The sequence below is a fragment of the Euleptes europaea genome, chromosome 1, assembly GCF_029931775.1.
Source record: "Euleptes europaea isolate rEulEur1 chromosome 1, rEulEur1.hap1, whole genome shotgun sequence".
NCBI lineage: Eukaryota > Metazoa > Chordata > Lepidosauria > Squamata > Sphaerodactylidae > Euleptes > Euleptes europaea.
In genome coordinates this window covers 64,517,713-64,536,333 of record NC_079312.1, presented here as the reverse complement: position 1 = coordinate 64,536,333, position 18,621 = coordinate 64,517,713, and the positions used below count along the sequence as shown (strand labels likewise).

General features: G+C 51.6%; 1 protein-coding gene across 1 annotated transcript; it reads left to right on the top strand.

Moving 5' to 3' along the window:
- Nucleotides 1-4,149: 4,149 nt before the first annotated feature.
- Nucleotides 4,150-14,583, top strand: BARX1 (BARX homeobox 1). Its single transcript, XM_056865727.1, has 4 exons — nt 4,150-4,387; nt 10,712-11,000; nt 11,983-12,067; nt 14,413-14,583. The coding sequence occupies exons 1-4, from the start codon at nt 4,180-4,182 to the stop codon at nt 14,575-14,577; spliced, it is 747 nt and encodes a 248-aa protein (XP_056721705.1). The 5' UTR covers nt 4,150-4,179; the 3' UTR covers nt 14,578-14,583.
- Nucleotides 14,584-18,621: the final 4,038 nt, after the last annotated feature.

The following is an 18,621-nucleotide window of genomic DNA, read 5'->3' as shown; positions in this document are numbered from 1 at the left end:
AGGGCAAAACGTCCATGTTGCTGGAAACCTTGCCCTCATCCTAGCCCTCTAAAGCAGCGCAAACTCGATCCTGGAGGAACCAGGATAGCGGGCGTGGGCAGCCTTCAGCCCCGTGAGGCAACAGGGCCATGCGCCTTCAAAACGCATTTGCTTGGAATCTTTCTTGGTAGGCCTGTATTGCCATGCCAAGCGATTTCTCTATTGAACCCAAAACAAAGTCCTCCCCGACCACTTGGTGACAAGACTCTTCTCACCGCTTGGCAGGGCAACACGATTTACCGCTTGTGAAATCAATTACCGCTTGGTTGCGTGCAGACTCTCTCCCTCCAGCAATTGCAACGAAAATGATTTCCCATATTTAGCATGCGATCCATTGAAAGCTTTGGGGCCTACCTCCGCCTGAGTGTTTGTGTGCGACATTTAGTTATCATTTCCACCATAGATGACCAGGATAGACTGTGGATCACAAGGTACCAACCGAGGTCCTCTTCAGAAAGTGGACTTTCACTTTCGTTAGGCTTTAGTAGTAGCGGAATCGTTTGAGGATTATCACCCACTGCGAGTTTACCAGAAATAACGGAAGGAGCCTGGAGAATGCGAAGTGGTGCCATCAGGACCGGAATCTGGGGCAAAAGTCCGGGTCCCCGGTTCAAGGGCTCATCCCCCTCCCCCCAAAAGCAGGCCGTGGTTCGCATTTGATGAGATTCTTCTAACCACTTGGCGGGACTACACGATTTACCACTCGCTAAAGTGCGTGTGTGCGTGCGGGGCATAATACTGATCGAAACTGCACCCACTGAAAAGGGGCCTTTTTGGGTTCTTCATAACTTCCGAGAGAAGAGCTGCCATTCAAAAACGCTTTTGTCTCCGCCATCAAACCGAAGTTGCCCAGCATACAAAAGGAGGTCCCTTTGTGCTCATTCGAGACCATCTTCTCCCAGCCCAACCCCTCTCGTTTGCTGAGACCTCCCAGTAGTGCCCTGCTCGGAATTCCATCATACGTGGATGCAAGACTGGCACCCACTAGGAGCAGGGCCTTCTCCGCCACCTCCCCCCACCCACTCATTATGGAAACACCTCTTACCCCTGCACACTTTTCCTTCCGGTGAAAAGGAAAAGGAGAAATATACATGTGTATAAATAATCCATTGGTTTTAACCTCACAACCACTAGTAGCAAAGATTAGCGCCTCCAGTTTCATCAGTTAATATCAAAGGGTTGCAAAAGAACCCCCTCCCTGAAATGACTGCGCTCCGAATTAAACAGTCCTGGGTAGCCCCTCCCCAAGGGAAAAGGGAGGGAGGCCAAAAGCCGCTGGTTCTGGCCGCAATGGGGCGTGTCCCCGGGTGTCCTTGGAGAGCGAGGCAAGTCCAGAAGTTTCGCTGAGCTCTGAACAAAGCCTGGCGCAGGTACATGTGCATACACACACCACTTGATGTCTCTCTGTTTGATGAGTTCCAGCATGTGAAGGGATTCCAGCGTGTGTGTGTGTGGGGGGGGGGTCGTGTTTGATGCGCGACTGAAGGTTCACACTCAAAAATAAGCCCCCATGCAGAGTTTTGAGAATTCAGATGGGGAAAATGCACATTGAGAGAGTGGCAAATGCAAGGCAAAGCCTCCATGCATTTTCGCCCTGCAGTCACGCATCGGTGTTGCAGAGACCAAATACTGTGATGTGTGCGCGTGGTGTGAGTCAGTCCCAGGCCCCTCAAAGAAAGTGCCTTTCTTTTGAGATCTCCATTTGCTAGGGACACGAATTCGGTACAGCTCCTTCTCCTCTCCCCAAATGCCCATAGGTGGTGCTCATCGTCCCCACCAAGGGCGGCTCTTTTCCTGCCACCCCGAGGTCGTTTCCAGGCCCCCTTTCCAGCGTGTCTCTATTCCAGGGCGACCAGAACATCGCTTGGCAGCAGGGCTGTCCATTTCAGGCACGGTGACCCTTCGCTCGTTACATTGTTCGGTACGGATCATCGATATCCGCTGGTCAATTTTTAACAGTAAGTTCTAGGATCACCTGGGGGAGGGGGAGCCAACGAGCAAAACACAGAAGAATAAATAAGATTGGGAACACGTACAGTTCTGAACTAAGAGATCCATCCAACCAAAATAAAGCAGCTCTAAGATTCACCAGGAAAAGTTGAGGGCAGCAGGAAAAGAGGAAGTCCCAACAAGAGACAGAAGCCACAGCCTTCAATTTGCAAGACCTGAGCAAGGCTGTCAAAGATAGGACATTTTGGAGGACACTGATTCATAGGGTCGCCATGAGTCGGAAGCAACTTGACGGCACTTAACACACACACACACACAGCACAATATTTCTTTAGGTTAGATGCGCAGCGCGATTCTAAGCCTGTTTACCCACAGCCGGCACTTCCTTAACTTGAGTCTTGAAGTTCATAGCACCAAAATCTTAAACTTTGGCGGAATCTTACCCTTAAAAAAAAAAACACCCTTTAAACCTTCTATTAATTCACACCCAGTGTGTGCTTCAGCAGTACACATGCTACAATGAAACCAGTCGCTTCTCTAATCTGAAAGTGTGACTTTTCACTTGCTGCGATTTCACCACTGTTGGGCGAGCCCCCTGAAGATTAAAGGACGAGGGTTTACGTGCCCGACCCAGGTTAGGTTGGCAGCGACTGATTGGTTCCTGGCTTTGAAATCATTCCGGCCTTTTCGGGCTCCAGTGAATCGTGTGTGCGACATATTTACTCGGAAGCAAGTCCCACTGAGTTCGGTGGGGCTTCCTCCCCAAGCGCATAAATCCCACACTGATTGCAAAGCAGATCCCAGATGTCTGTTTTATTCTATCCTGCAAATCAACGGGGTTTGCAGCCCAATCCCAGGTTGTCTTGGAAGCAAGCCCCACTGAATTCATGGAACCATTCTCGAGTAAACGTTCATAGCGTTTACTGAATACGCAATAAGCTTCCTTTTGGCTGCATTTAATTCTGGCCATAGAGAAGTCTATATCATTATAAAATACAGGAAAAGGCTTTGATTTGCATTTTATGCGACGTTTTTCTGCTTCCCAAGACAGGCTCAGATTCATGCAATCTACGTGAGGATGATCACTCTTCCAGCATCGCTATGTCTACATTGTGGTCTAGGGTCCCCCCTCCCTTGGCTGCGATTTTAATGCTGGATTTTAATTAGTATCTCGTTGTTGTAAAATTTTGTAAGCTGCCTCAGGCAGTTTCGTGGAGAGGAAACATTTATATATATATGAGAGAGAGAGAGAGAGAGAGAGAGAGAGAGAGAGAGAGAGAGAGAGAGAGAGAGAGAGAGTTTTGAGAACTTGGATAGGGAAAATGTGCATCTAGAGAGTGGCAAATCCGAAGGAAGGAAGGAAGGAGGAAGGAAGGAAGGAAGGAAGGTTGGTTCTTTCCTAGCGGGCCTCCAGGCCCTGTTCGGGAATCGATGCAGCTTTGCGACACTGGCGCTGCAATCCTACGAACGCTTTCCTGGGAATCATCCCCTTGAATCAAGCCTCGTCAAACAAAACGGGGCTTTCTTCTGCGGAGACTTGCTTAAGCGCGTCTCCTGAAGTCGCTGTCAATCGCCCCGACAAGTTGGGCGCGACCCCACCTTTGCGCCAGGGTGGACCGGAGAGCCTCTCGGAAGAGCCGGGTGGCGCAAAATAGTCCGGGGTCCTAATTGGCCCCAGGGAGGGGGGATGCCCCTGGGGGAGGGCATGGGCCGGCGCGAGGGCGGCGTGCTCCTGGGACGGTCTACCGCGGAGCTTCATTTGCTTGCGCCGGCCCAGGATCGCGCACCCGTCCCGGCTCCTCCGCCCCTCCCCGTCTCTCGCCGGGCTCCCTCCCTCCCCCCCCGCCAGCCTCCCCAGCCCCCCGAGCGCTGACCAGCGCCAGCCCTATAATAGGCTGTTGTGCGGCGCGGCGCTGGGGCGGAGAAAGCAGCAGGCTCTTGTGAGGCCGCGCCTTCGAGCCGCCCGGGGCCGGCCTCACTCAGCCGGGAGATCGGCTGGCTGGCGGCGGGGGGCGATCTGACGGGATCCGCGGAGCGATCGAGGCCCCGAGGAGAGCAGCATGGCCCCGGCCTGGCCGAGGCCTCTTGGCGCCCTGGCCGAAGCGCCCGCCGCGGGGCTGCTCTGAGGCTCGCAGGCTGGGCTGGCCTCGGCCGGGCTGGGCGGGGGGCTCCCCCTGGCTCCCCGCAAACATGCAGCACCCCCTGGAGCTGGGCGCCCCCGCTCACTACTTCCCCGCCGAAGCCTTCGTCGACCACCGATCGCATCGCTACCGGAGCTTTATGATCGAGGAGATCCTGACCGACCACCCGGACGCCAAAGGCTCGGCGCCGGCGGGGGAGCTGCTCAAGTTCGGCGTGAAGGCGCTCCTCTCGGCCCGGCCCTACCACAACCCCTTGGGTAAGTCTCTGGGCCGCCCCTCGGCGATCTTGGCCCGGGCAGGTGGGCGATGCTGGCTCTTGGGGGCGGGGGGCGGAAAGAGCTCCGATCCGGCCCGCGTTTTCCTTTGTCCGCCTGCGAATCGCCCCAGGGGCTCCCCCCACCCCCAGTTTCCTAGCCGTGTTTCTGTTCCGTGGCAACCGAGGCTGAATTTATCCCCGGGTGAGATCAGCGGCGCGATTCCCTTTGTGGGGTATCAGCCGACCTGATGTCAACGGAACGGCCATATAGGCAACAGCGCCCTTAGGGTGAGTCGCGATACGGCCTTGCGGGGAATTCAAGGGCGTTGAACGAGAGGGAAGGCCCACCTCTTTCAGTGAGACCCGTCCTCTCCTGGTGTCGGTCCCGTTCAATACGAGGGCTCCGGGTGCGCTTCGGCTGCGACCCTAAGAAATAAGGCGACCCGAGAGACTTCACACCCGCGGACCGGCCTTTCACACTGTTTAACCGCACAGAAGACTTTAGTGAGAAGTTCCTCCAGAATACATGTGTTCAATATTGCACCCGTTATGTGGTTAATGCAGGGAAAAGGAACACCAAGAGCATTCCTTTTAACGTGGACAAATGCCTTGAAACGGTTAAGCTCCCTTCTCCTACCACTCTGGCAATTTATGCATGGGAGGTGTTACCTTGGATTTCCTGTTCTCTAGATGAACATTTTCCCCATCCAAATTCTTAAAATTCAAAAATGAGCCCCCATGCAGAGTTCTGAGAATTCAGAAAAGGAAAATGCGCATCTATAGAGCAGCAAATCCAAGGCAAAAAACCTTTCATGCATAAATGGCTTCTGAAACAATAGAGCTTGAAATCAGTTCTGCTCAACTCAAGGCGAATTTGCTAGACTCAACCGTCTGAGAAACACGGAGAAGTTTTTTTTGGGGGGGAGGGGGATGGTTCCAGTGTGTTTACAAATAGACCGACTCACAACCTGTTGAGCCCGAAGCAGGCAGCCCAACAAACGTTTGGTCCCGCAGGCATCAAAGACACCAAACGCGTTGGAGCAGGCAATATACTCAGCGGGACTTCAACGCGAAGGAGAGCCGGGTGCGTCGAGAAGCGCTTTGGCCCAACGGAAAGAGAGTTTCTCCGCCGTGGGCAGCAGGATTGGATCTCCCATTTTATGGGCCCCCTCCGGAAATGGAAGACCCCCCCCCCAGCAGTATAACAGGGCCTGACTGTGACTTGATGGGGGCCCCTTGTGGTTTTAAAATACTTGATCGTTCTGGCAGAAAGGAGAACCTTCGTCTCTCTCGGTTGCCAAAGCCAACCGCTTGAGCCTGGGTTGTCAGCAGCCGCAATCAAAAGGTGTGTGTGTGTGTGCGTGTGTATGTGATTTAGTTTGTCTTGTTATTATGCCTCTGGTCTGGTGCCGCCTTCAGTCGTAGCTTGTCTAGTATCCCTAAACCCGCCTCTGCAGTAAAAGAAACGAATCGAAGAAGAGTAACTTGAAGGAAAAGATTCCAGGCCTGGGCTTAAGCAACTGGGGCCTTGGAAGGGGTAGGGGCAGAGGCTCCACAGAAATCGTCCCCAGATCGTGCCTCCTGGACCCCTTCCTCCCGGAAGGCCAAAAGGCACCGGCTGCTGTCCACATTTGACTGCAGGAGTCGCGTCTGCAAGACATTGTGGGGCCACCCAGCCATCCGCCCACAGGTCCTCGGGGGCACCTTTCGGGGTTTCTGGGAGGCCTTTGCAGCGACCACATCACACGCCCCACTTCCTCGCCACCTCCTCTTGCCAGTCTCCAAGAGGGGGGCTTGGCTGCCTGCGGCTGACCTCCTGGGCCCCTCCCTCCCGAAACCTCTTTGCTCTTCTCCCTCCAAATGGCACCCCTGTGAGAAGAGGAAAGGGGGGAGGGAGGCTGTTCTGCTGTCATCAAAGCGCAGATTTGGGCCTCCTACCCAGAGGGGCGAGAAACAGCCTGCTCCGTTTGGAAACGGAGCTTGGTCGGAGGGGCAAGCCTTTCTGCTGAGGCGCTAACCCGAGAGCAGGCCAAACCGGAGCAAAATCTCTCAAGCCCCATCTGGCAAGGCCTTTTTCTGCCTTCTTCCGTGTAAACGGTTGCCGCCTCCTGGCTAAACATTCTAAACACTCGGAGGTCGAAGCAACTCGCATCGATTCAAAGGCTGTGAATCGATGGGTTTGATATCGGAAATAAATAGTATAACCGTGCAATTTCTCCCGAGACAATCGGTTGTATTTTGTGCCCCAAAATGATTAAAAAGGCAAAAAAAAAAAAAAAAAAAAAAAAAAAAACAACCCCCAACAACAAACAAACACGAAACCTCCCCAAAACCAATGACCCATATATAAAGCGGCTTAAAACTGCTTCGATCGTTGGCGTAAATCAACTTCATTGCCAGATAATTCACAGTGGGTAGCCGTGTTAGTCTGTTTGCAGTAGTCAAAAAGGGCAAGAGTCCAGTAGCACCTTAAAGACTAACAATTGTTCATTCCCAGAGTTTATGTAAATTCTTGTACCAGAATCTGACCCTGCACACAAGCCATTTCTCTCTCCCCGCATTATTTCATAGCCCTCTTAGCAACGGGCATTAGAGCTGCCGGAATAGGTCCCTCCACGCTTTGCCTTTATATGCCGCATTTTGTGGCGCGTAAAAATATAATGCGCCTATCTCCTAAGTGGCACGTGCCTCCGGAGGTCAGGTATGCTTTCGGAAAGGTCTCGGTAAAATAGCCTCAGATTGTATGGGAATCTGGCACTCTGAACAGTTTCATTTTATCGCAGTACAACTGGGGGATCCGGATGCCACCAAGGCCTGCGGTCAAACGCAAAACCGACAGGAAGGAGCCGTTGGGGAAGTTAGCCCGACTTTTCCATCTGGGAAATCAATATTATAGGCATTCCTAATGGAATTTTTCTAATTCTCCGGATCGAAGGGTGAGGGAAATTCCGAATGAGCATTCCAGATCGGTCAACTTTTTCGGGGGGGGGGGTTCGTTCTACCATTGGCTGCCACCCCTGTTTGCCCACTCAGACATGTTGTTGGTACTCGCTCTGTAAGTGTTTTATTAAAGTTGGAAGAAGTTCCCTATGGCGACTTGTGCCCTCCCCGTCAAAATACTTGGAAAAATCGCCACTGAAATAAATGGAATCCAGGTACTACGATTAATCCTTTGAAATCAGTAAGACGGGACGCCAAGGAAATGTGTGTGTGGACTGAAGTTTGCCCAGGTTAGCACCACTAGAGTCAGGATGCAGCCACCAACAGAGTTGGCGGCGCAAAAAAAGAAAGAAAACCTTTCTGAGGAACAGACGGGAAGTAATAAGCAATCTGTTTTTTAATTAGATATTTTTGTTGCAAGGAGGGATTGGTCGATGAGTGCCTCTTCCGTCTCTCCCCCCTCCCCCCGTGGATGGGAGAACTGCGCCTTCTTGTTTCTAAGGCGGTGCGTTTCCTCAGCAAGGCAAAAAACGACTTCCTACGCGGCTGCGGCGGAGGAGGGTTCCCCAGTCGACTGGGACGTATCTTACACTTCTAACGCTGCATTTCTAAGCGCACTTCCTAGGATAAAGTGCACTGAACGCAGCGGGACTTACTTCTGAGTAAGCATGCCACAACGCGCAATGAAAGGGTCATTCATCTATATGTGTGAGGTGCCCTCTGCACTGTTGTTTTTAATAGGAGAGCTTAACGCAGTAATCCTATACTCACTTACTTGGGAGTAAGTACCCTTGAACAAGACCGGACTTACTTATAAGTAAACTTGCATATGATTGTCTTGCTAAGCATTTTCCCTTTCTCCCTTTGCAATCAAAGTGGTTTTATATCACTTTACTTTCACTGGATCGTGGCCTTTGAAAAAAATCAAACCATGGGCCCGAAATCTAGCAATCTTTGCGTATTGTAACAACGATGCTGTAGACATCTTTAACACTGGTTCAGACTTTCGTTTCAAAAGATGGTTATTACTCTGGTTGTCTGCACGACTAATTTACATCTCTTTGCACCACTGCATTCTGATCTGGTGTACATTTAAATTTACTTTAAAATCCCAGCTGCAGGTTCTAAGGGAAGGCTGTCAGTATAGAACCAAGCGCGTTCCCTTTCATCTGTTGTTTATTCTAATGGAAAATTTGAGGCAATTTCCCAGTCAACAATACATTCCCAGAAAAATACTAAACATGGAGTTTTGTGCTGGTTTCTGGGCTGCAACGTCCATACAATGTTTCAGGAACACGCCGATTTTCTAAACAAGAGCTTTGAAAACAAGCCTTGAGGAAATCGACGGCTCTTAGTTCATCCCCCTACTGTGCTTCCAGTATTTTAATATGCTCACAAAATCGGAAGTGACTGTATTATAAAATCGGGAACTATTTATTTTATAGTTCTAGTAGCCGTAAGGAACATTTGATTTGTTATTTGGGGGGGGGGCAAAAATAACATGATAGAGAACGGCAGGTTCAGAAGCACCTGGTTGGCCACTGTGTGAACGGACTTATGGCTTTTCTTATAAGCAGCTGGAGGGGGAAAAAAACGGTTTGAACAGATGCAAACACAAGACTGGCAGCAAGCCCTCTAGGTCGAGATCTAAGTTCTGTCGACATCAGTAGGGTCTTATGTGCTGCCCAAAGTAGGGTCCAATCCTCCTCCTTTACGACCAGCGGAAGATTTACCCTATGGGCTGTGCTTCCCTGCAGTCGCTGTTGCAACTTCAGATCAACTTGAGGCCAAGGAGCTCTGATTCGCCTTTTTATGCATGGGAGGTTTTGGCTTGGATTTGTCACTCTCTAGATGCACATTTTCCCCATCCGAATTCTCAGAACTCTGCGTGGGGGCTTATTGTTGAGTTTTGAGGATTTGGATGGGAAAAATGTGCATCTAAAGAGCGGCAAATCCAAGCCAAAACCTCCCATGCATAAATGGCCCAAAATAAGCCCCCATGCAGAGTTTTGACAATTCAGACGGGGAAAATGTGCATCTAGTGAGCGGCAAATCCAAGGCAAAACCTCCCATGCACAACTGGCAGTATTTCGGATCGCAGCCAGTTCTGTTGGGCGGGAGCAGATTGGCTGGGGAGGAGGACTCGAGAGAGTGATTGGGTTCCAATCCCCCTCCCCCACCCCACCTCCCTTGCCTAAACCCTCAGAAGGAATCGTCTCCCTTTGCCCCTCCGTTCCATCCTAAGAACTCTTTCCTGGGGACATACCCCACTGAATAGACCTAAGTAGGATCCCGAGTAGACCTACTTGAGATTGCTCTCTCCATGTAATGGGAGCCGATGATTATTCGAAAGTAAACCCCAGTAAGTTCATTAGCGCGTACCCCAAATAAATGCGCACAGGACTACAGCCTCTTTGTGTGCGTCTTTCCTATAGCGTTGCTCTGGGGATTTCCTCCGGGCACAAGAGAACAGATGCAGCCAACACCTTTTCTACAGCGTACAGTCCACTACATTTACAAGCAAACTCCATTGATTTAAATAGAAATGCAACCTAATGATAGAACGCAGCCCATTCTGCTGGAGAGGATTCAACCCTCTCCAAGAAGTTACAGTAAGTAATATTGAAAGCCCATCAGTGAATATTGACCAGGATTCAAATCCTCATTCAGAGACAGAAAGGGTGACCTTGAGTCTGCACGATCTCTCAGGCCAGCCTACTTCACTGGATTGTTGTGAAGACAAAAACGAGAAAGAGACCATATTAACTTGCCCGAATCAACTGAGGGGGCAGGTAGGCTGTACATGGAATCCATCCGAATTAGCTAGCGATTTGAGATCAGGGGGAAGAGGCTGGCCATTTATGCATGGGAGGTTTTGCTGCTCTCTAGATGCACATTTTCCCCATTTGAATTCTCAAAACTCTGCATGGGGGTTTATTTTTGAGTTTTGAGAATCTGGTTGAGGAAAATGTGCATCTAGAGAGCGGCAAACCCAAGGCAAAACCTCCCATGTATAAATGGTCGCTGTTTCTTCTTAGAAATCTCATGGCTGCGTGAAGAGGGGAGGCTCTGGATAGCCTGGGGGCTACCTGTCCAATACGTTGTTATGCCTCCCTCCTAGAGGCTCCTACGTGGCTCTTCCTTACCCCACCTTATCCTCACAACAACCCTGCGAGGTAAGTGAATTTGAGGGACAGCCCAAGGTCACTCAGGCAGCTTCCCGTGTCCAGCACTGTAACTACTAGGCCAAATCGTGTGGCCTTTTATTGTGATCCGTTGCAATGTAAGCTCCCTGGGGAGAGCTGCGAGAGCCGGGGCTGCCAAGGCGGCGAGGGATCGGCCCGGCGGGCTCTGCGTCTCAGCCTGTCCTTCTCTCTCCTTGCAGCCGTGCTGAAGGCGGAGCAGGCGGCCGTCTTCAAGTTCCCGCTGGCGCCGCTGGGCTGCTCGGGCCTGAGCTCGGCGCTGCTGGCCGCGGGCTCCGGGCTTCAAGGCGCCTCGGGGGCCCCTCACCTGCCCCTGGAGCTGCACCTCCGCGGGAAGCTGGAGCAAGGAGTCCCCGAGGCCGGCGGCAAAGCCAAGAAAGGTCGCCGGAGCCGCACTGTCTTCACCGAGCTGCAGCTGATGGGGCTGGAGAAGCGCTTCGAGAAGCAGAAATACCTCTCCACGCCGGACAGGTGGGTCCAAAGCAGAACCGCATCCCCTCCCAGCGGGCTACTGTGAGGCGGCAATCTGGTCCGCAGAGAGGAGCCCCGCTGCCAATGCGCAATAGCCAGAGACGTTGCTTGGAGAGGGAGCGTGGTGTAGTGGTTAAGAGCCGTGGACTCTAATCTGGAGAACTGGGTTTGATTCCCCACTCCTACACATGAAGCCAGCTGGGTGACCTTGGGCTAGTCACAGCTCTCTCAGCCCCACCTACCTCATAGGGTGTCTGTTAGTGGGGAGGGGAAGGTGACTGAAAGCCGGTTTGATTCTTCCTTTAGTGGTAGAGAAAGTTGGAACATAAAAACCAACTCCTCCTCCTCTCCAAGCCGAGAGGGGTGAAGGGCCTGGGAAACGTCAGCCCCGGAAATCCGCTCTTGCCTCTTCCAGGCCTCCTCCCGAGGTCACCCTCCCCCTCCGTTTTCAGGAGCCGGCAGCAGGCCAAGGCCAAGGGTCACCCTACTGGAGGAAGACGCCAACTCCGGCCACTCCCTTGTCCCCCAGGCTGAGCAGCCAGGCCCAGTGACCTTTTCCCCCTTCAGGAGACGGAGAGGAAGGCGAGCTTGCCCTCCAGTGTGAGAATCTGGAGGGGTTGTTTGGTTTGGTTTTGGTACAGGCATATGAACAATGTTTGTACTCTGCTATGCATCCTGCTACCAAAGAGAGAGAGAGAGAGAGCTTTCGTGCAAGCCCAATAATGCCCTTTCAATCCACTTTAACGATGGTTTGCAAGTGGGTTTTGCCATTTGACAAAGTGCATTGAAAGGGCATTATTGGGCATGTGTGAAAGTGCCCCAGAGAAAGGGGGAAATCATTACAGTAGGAAAGAGGATAGGAGAGGGTGGGAGGAATTAATTGGGAAACAAGAGATGATTTTAGAGGACAAAAACAAGATCTGAGGGCAAGGGAAGGACGAGAGGAACTGGGTGATCAACACATGCCTTCTCTTCCCTGCAGAATAGACCTGGCGGAGTCCCTGGGGCTGAGTCAACTGCAGGTGAAAACCTGGTACCAAAATAGACGAATGAAGTGGAAGAAAATAGTAAGTGTGTTAAAAATATATTAAATTTCTGTCCCCCCCCCATCGTATTTACATAAGCAACCACAGATTCCGTCAGCGCCATAGGGTGAAGGGGGAGGAGGGGCGGGGCCATAACATCAGGGCATCTTGAGGTACTTGAAGGGATACTGAGAAAAAGGAAATCTTTGGTTTCGCTCACCCTCCTCTTCTCCAGTATGGATGTCACCTGGCAGAACCTCTCCGGTCCAAAACAAATGGAAGCAAGAGGTCGTATTCCAGTAAGAACACGCCTATCCTATGCAGATTTAGGCGCTTGAACCTATTATTTCCCTGACTCTCTAGGACTGGCGTGCTCGACTTTCCCAGACAAGAAACAAACCCTGCCGAAAACAGCGTGGCAGATTTTCAGGTCAGCAGGGCTGAAGACTTCGGCTCTGGCATTTTCCGGGCCAGCCTTTACCTATTGTGGTCTGTTCCGGAGAAGCGACCGCTTGGCAGGGGAGAACCATCTCCCCCACTTTCGGCCTCTGGATTTGAACTCTGGCTTGTTGCTGACACTCTCAAACGACTAGCTAGACTGGTGCTCAGTAGCACCTTAGAGACCAACACGGTTTGGGGGGGTATGAGCTTTCCACAGTCAAAGATCCCTTCCTCAGAGACCAGCCTTGACTCTGGAAAGTTCATACACCGAAAAGCTTGTTGATCTCTAAGGTGCTTCTAGACTCGAACTCAGCTGTTCTACCGCAGACCCTCTGAAACCATCGGGTGATTCATTTTTGAATGAATCGTGGATTTAAAATGTGGAGTTTTAACTGGATGTCGATTGTTTATCAGAATGCCGGAAAAGTGCTCTACTTGGGGAGGGTGACCCTAATTTTCTCAAGAACCCCCCCCCCCCATTTAGATATTCTGTCGAGGGTGTCGAGGGTACCTTTAAATAGCTTGCAGATGAGGCCTTCTTTACTGTGGTTATTTGTCGGTGCCTTCCATATATGTCAATTCCCTGTGCAATCCTAAACAGAGTTACACTCTTATTGAAGCCAATGGATTTAGAAGGGCGTAACTCTTCTTAGGACTGTACTGTCAAAGGACGGGATGCAGCCCGATCCTCTAAATATTTATTTGAAAGAGGATCCAACTCAGTGCAATAGGACAGGCTCCCATTTAAACAGCACTGGTCCCATAGCTAACTTTCTAACTGTACAGTTTTAGCCCGTCTTATGTAAGAACATAAGAAAAGCCATGCTGGATCAGACCAAGGTCCACCAAGTCCAGCAGTCTGTTCACACAGTGGCCAACCAAATGACTCTAGGAAGCCCACTGAACTCCACTGAAATCGGTGAGGCGATGACTTTTAATATGATATAAGTCTTTATGATTCCACCAGCGTAGGAAGTGTACACATGAACAGTTCAAGGACGTGCGTTTCCCCCGGTGAGGAGAGGCGTCGGCCAGCTATTAATACCTGCTGGCTGTGGACGTATTGGGGCTGTGTGCATTCAGCCCTAAACAGACTTACACCCTTCCATTGAAGTCAATGGGAAGGTGTAACTCTGTTTAGGACTGCCAGGCAAATCACAGTTTTCTGGAGCCTCCAGACCTATTCTCTCCATGATCAGAGGAGCATGTCGAATATATTAGGTGCTGTGAAACACAGGCAGGATGGTGCTTCTGCAGTCGTCTTGTTTGCGGGCTTCCTAGAGGCACCTGGCTGGTTGGCCCACTGTGTGAATAGACTGCTGGACTTGATGGGCCTTGGTCTGATCCGGCAGGGCTTTTCTTATGTTCTTGCTTCAGGAGCAAAAACTTCCCCTCACCTTAAAGTAAATCGCAGCCGTTAACTTGCCCTAACTGAATATAAATACCTTTCCAGAAGCCCCAGCGGTGCCCGCTTAATCGATCCCCCCACAAGCCAGAGTCGATTTGCTTGGTTCGGGAAAGATGCTCGGCTGAAAGTGGAGGTCCAAACACAGTCCCGAGATAGACCTCTTTTTTATTATTTTTCCGACTGTGCCTTGACTAGCAGCGTGTCAGGCCAAACCCACCAGGTCAGGCTTCCCCCTCCCCGGTCAGGCTCCCCCCTCCCCCGCCAGGCTGGAGAAAGTTTTGCCTGTTGAATTTCCGCTGCTGCCGGGCATAGCAGCCTTGCCATAAAAAGGTGCCACTTGGCCTAAGCGGCCGGGCAAGGCAGGTGGAGATGCCAGAGCAGCCGCGAGGTGTTTTCCTTGGCACCGAACTCCCGGGCCACGGATGTCTTCCGGTGGGGCATTTTTTCCAAAGGGATGTCTGTGAGCCTGACGTTTTGTCAGCTGGCTTTCCTGGCGTCGTTTTCTCCCCCCAGAACTGAGGCCTTTGGGTTTTCGCAGGTCCTGCAAGGCGGAGGACTCGAGTCTCCCACCAAGCCCAAGGGGCGCCCGAAGAAAAATTCCATCCCCACCAGCGAGCAGTTGACGGAGCAAGAGCGAGCCAAGGAAGCGGACAAGCAAGCGGAGAGCCTCAGTTCCCCCTGCCAGGTCAGCCAGGAGGAATAGCCAAGCCCCGGGGGGGCCTTGAACGCAAAGACTGACGGGGACTCCGAAGGCGCCTCGATCCCAAGCGCCTTTTCCCTGAGCGCTGTTGGCACTTCCAGCTGTCAGGGACCGACCTCTGGGCTTGCGCGCCTCGCCAATCGACTAGACCTCATTGAGGCCGGCTCCGGTTCTTGTTTCCACCGCGTGGATTTGCCTTCTGCTAAAGAGGAGCAGGTGGAATAGCCGAGGGGCCTGCGAGTGCTTTATCTTTTTAAGAAGCTGCCAAGCTGAAAGAAGAGGGGTGACGCAATGGTTAGTGGACTCTTCCCAGTTGATTCTGTTCCATTTACGGGGGGCGATTGAGGGATCCCTCCTCCTCCCTTTGTACTTAAACAAGGAGATCGGCGCCCCTTCTTGTCTCTCTGGGTGGGCGCTGGGGGAGGGGTAGGTGGTCCCGGCAAGGCAGAAGATAGTTTTTCCGTCCTTCCCCGCCCCCCCCCCCCGTCTGAGGTCCTGGGTTACCCCCAAGTTATTCGACACGTTAATTTTACGATCGATTTTTATTAACATGAAATATTGATTTTATTTCAATAAAGTATTTTATGAATGACTGGGCCGGGCAATGTAATGCGTCCGTTTCCTCAGCACACTCAGGCCCCAGTGCTAGCTCAGGGCGCCAGAAGAAATCCGTCGGATGATGTAGGTTGGAGCCTTATCCCAAAACACACTGGGAAGACCCAGGCAAAGGTCCTCACTTGGTCAGTCCGATCCAATGAGCATTAACTCAGCAATAAAAACATAAGAAAGGCCCTGCTGGATCAGACCAAGGCCCATCAAGTCCAGCAGTCTGTTCACACAGTGGCCAGCCAGGTGCCTCTAGGAAGCCACTAACAAGATGAGTGCAGCACCACCATCCTGCCTGTGTTCCACCGCACCCAAAATAATAGGCATGCTCCTCTGATACTAGAGAGAATAGGTATGCAGCGCCTCGCCAATCGACTAGACTAGCAATGAATGGGCCTGGCTAGGAACAGGCGCATCTGACGCCAGCCTCACCTCCGCCTAACTCCAGCAGTAGGGTTGAAGCTCAATCCGTGGACAGGGCTGCTGAAGAGAAAGTCCGCCTGAATCGCTAGTTCCCAAGTAAAGGTGCATCGGACCGCAGCTTCAAAACATCTGCTTAACCCCCCCCCCTTGAAATCAGTGGGGCCCGAGGGCCCTCAGCTTGTTTGGGAGCGCCCGCCTTATTATTATTATTGCCAGCCTCCAGGTACTAGCCGGAGATCTCCTGCTATTTCAACTGATCTCCAGCCGATAAAGATCAGTTCAGCTGGAGAAAATGGCCGCTTTGGCAATTGGACTCTATGGCATTGAAGTCCCTTCCCAAATCTCACCCTCCTCAGGCTGCACCCCCAAAATCTCCAGGGATTTCCCAACTTGGAGCTGGCAACCCTATTCAGGGCCGTTCCCTTGAAGCCAACTGAGACTGTAATCGTAAAACAATTTTCCAGAGAGTAAACCCCGCTGAATAAAATGGGACTTAGTTCTGAGCAGACCTGATAGTGATTGCTCCCGGCCTCATGTATTTGGCGGTCGGAGTAGTGAAAGTGATCTTTGAGCTAACCTGGGATAAAGTAAGACTTTCTGTCTTAAGGACCGTCTGCACATTTAGACGAAGGTGGCTCCTAACTGGATCCAGTGGGGCCTATTTCTTTATTACACCTTTATCTCACCCTTCCTCCTAGCCCCCCCCCCCACCAAGTTATTCAAAAATCGACCTGTGAAGTAAATTAGGCTGAGATGATTTCTTTCTTTATGCCCCCTCTCCAGAGGCGGGCAGGTCAGTCTCACAGCGAAAGAGGCAGGGCCGGTGCTACCATTGGGCGAACTAGGCGGTCGCCTAGGGTGCAGACCTCAGAGGGGCGCAGAACTGGCCTGAGAGGCACCATTTTTAAACAAATTAGTTTCTTGGGGGAAAAATTCAACTGACAATTTATATCTTTTATTTTAAGCTAAGTACCACAACAGTGCTATGGAACAGAATTGATTATAACATCTTATAAAACATTTTGTGCTTTTATTTCTTCTACAAGACATCTATTTTTCAAAATTGGTTAGCAATTGGGGGGGGGGCACAAGGGGTTAGCCTTGCGTAGGGCGCAAAAATGGCTGGCACCGGCCCTGGAGAGAGGATTCCCACCCGCGCCTCTCCCGTGACGCTCCAGCTCTCTGTCCGCTGGGCCACCGCGGCTCTCCCGAGCGCTTCAGGTCTCGCCTCTAGCGCGAAGCAAGCGGCACCGGGGACCGACCAGTGAAACGGCCGCAGACCAAAGGAAGTCAATCCCGATTAAGCCCTCATTTAAAGCTCATTGATTTCAGCGGGACTCGGGCGGGCCCGGCGACCTTGGGACCGGGGTGGGTGGTCATAGGGAGCGATGCAATCGGAGCGGTCTCTAAGCCCCGCGAGTGCGCAAACTGGCCAACCAAAGACTGGCGACCATTCAATCTTGCCGAATTTCTTCGGGTCAGCGGCGACGTTTCCGCCTGTTGTGACTACGTGGTTTGCTTTGCCTTGATCGCCGTCGGCAAAGGGGAGCGGGGGAGCCTTCTGAAAAGATTGCGCACGCCCGGTCCGGATTTGCGCTGCAGCAGCTGCAGCCAGAATTCGTCTCCTGACCGCCGCTGCTTCTTTCCTGCTGTGCGGATTTTGCCTCCCAACGGAACCTGGTTGTTTCTCCAAAGGGGTCTTGCTTAAGATCCAAAGGCTGAATCGAGCAGTTGACGTGGGTCTTTTTTTCCTTCTCTTTTTTAGATCCTTTCCCCCTTATAAATATATTACGTGGGCTGTGCCATTTTGAATTGTGCTAGCCTCGCAAGTGACATCTTCTAGTGGTGCTTTTCGTTGACAGGGGAGGGTGCATCGTTTCGAATAAGACAGATCTTTTCATGAACCGAAAAGTTCTGTGCCATAAACACCACGTAGTGAAGGTACGCATGAAGGTACATATGAAGCTTCATGTGTTCATGTGAAAGCTGCCTTCTACTGAATCAGGCCCTTGGTCCATCGAAGTCAGTATTGTCTACTCAGTCCGGCAGCGGCTCTCCAGGGTCTCAGGCAGGGGTCTTTCACATCACCTGCTTGCCTAGTCCCTTTAATTAGAGATGCCGGGGATTGAACCTGGGACCTTCTGCATGCCAAGCAGATGCTCTACCACTGAGCCACGGCCCCTCCCAATAAACGGGAGAGGGAGATAAATGCTACCTTTTAGCAACTTTTGTTTGGTGTGTGCCGTCATTGTGTGCCTTTAGTACCAAATGTTAGAAAGTAAGAAATCTGTCCTCTCACAGTTGACTTAATGGCGACCCCATAGGGTTTTCATGGCAGGAGACATTCCGAGGTGGTTTGCCATTGCCTGCCTCCGCGTCATAAGCCTGGTGTGCTTTGGAGTTGGCCATCCAAATACTAACCATCTGAGATCTGATGTGATCAGGCCAGCCTGGGACTATCCAAGTCAGGGCTGGGCAACTCGAATGTGGTTAAAAGGTCTCCACACCAGCATACTGTTTTATTTAGTTTCTTCATTTACACTCCACCTTTCTCCCCAGCCAGAACCCAATGCAGCTCACATCATTCTCCTTTCCTCCATTTTATCCTCGCAACAACCCTATCAGGTGAGAGTAGGGTTGCCAGGTCTCTCTTTGCAACTGGCGGGAAGTTTTTGGGGTGGAGCCTGAGGAGGGCAAGGTTTGGGGAGGGGAGGGACTTGAATGCCACAGAGTCCAATTGCCGAAGAGGCCATTTTCTCCAGGTGAACTGATCTCTATCGGCTGGAGATCAGTTGGAATAGCAGGAGATCTCCAGCTAGTACCTGGAGGATGGTAACCCTAGGTAAGACAGTGTGACTGGTTCAAGGTCACCCAGTAAGCTTCCATGGCAGAGTGGGGATTCCCCCTGGTTTCCCAGACCTTAATCTAACACTCCAACCAGTACACAACACAGAGTAACTGTGCAGTCCTGTGCAAAGTTACTGCAGTCTTTGAAATCGGCGCGTTTAGGATGACTAA

Excerpts from the sequence above, each read along its gene's own strand:
- BARX1 (XM_056865727.1), top strand. The coding sequence starts at position 4,180 with ATGCAGCACCCCCTGGAGCTGGGCGCCCCCGCTCACTACTTCCCCGCC. Across the intron at positions 4,388-10,711 it reads GCCCTACCACAACCCCTTGG|CCGTGCTGAAGGCGGAGCAG; the intron begins GTAAGTCTCTGG and ends CTCTCCTTGCAG. Across the intron at positions 11,001-11,982 it reads TACCTCTCCACGCCGGACAG|AATAGACCTGGCGGAGTCCC; the intron begins GTGGGTCCAAAG and ends TCTTCCCTGCAG.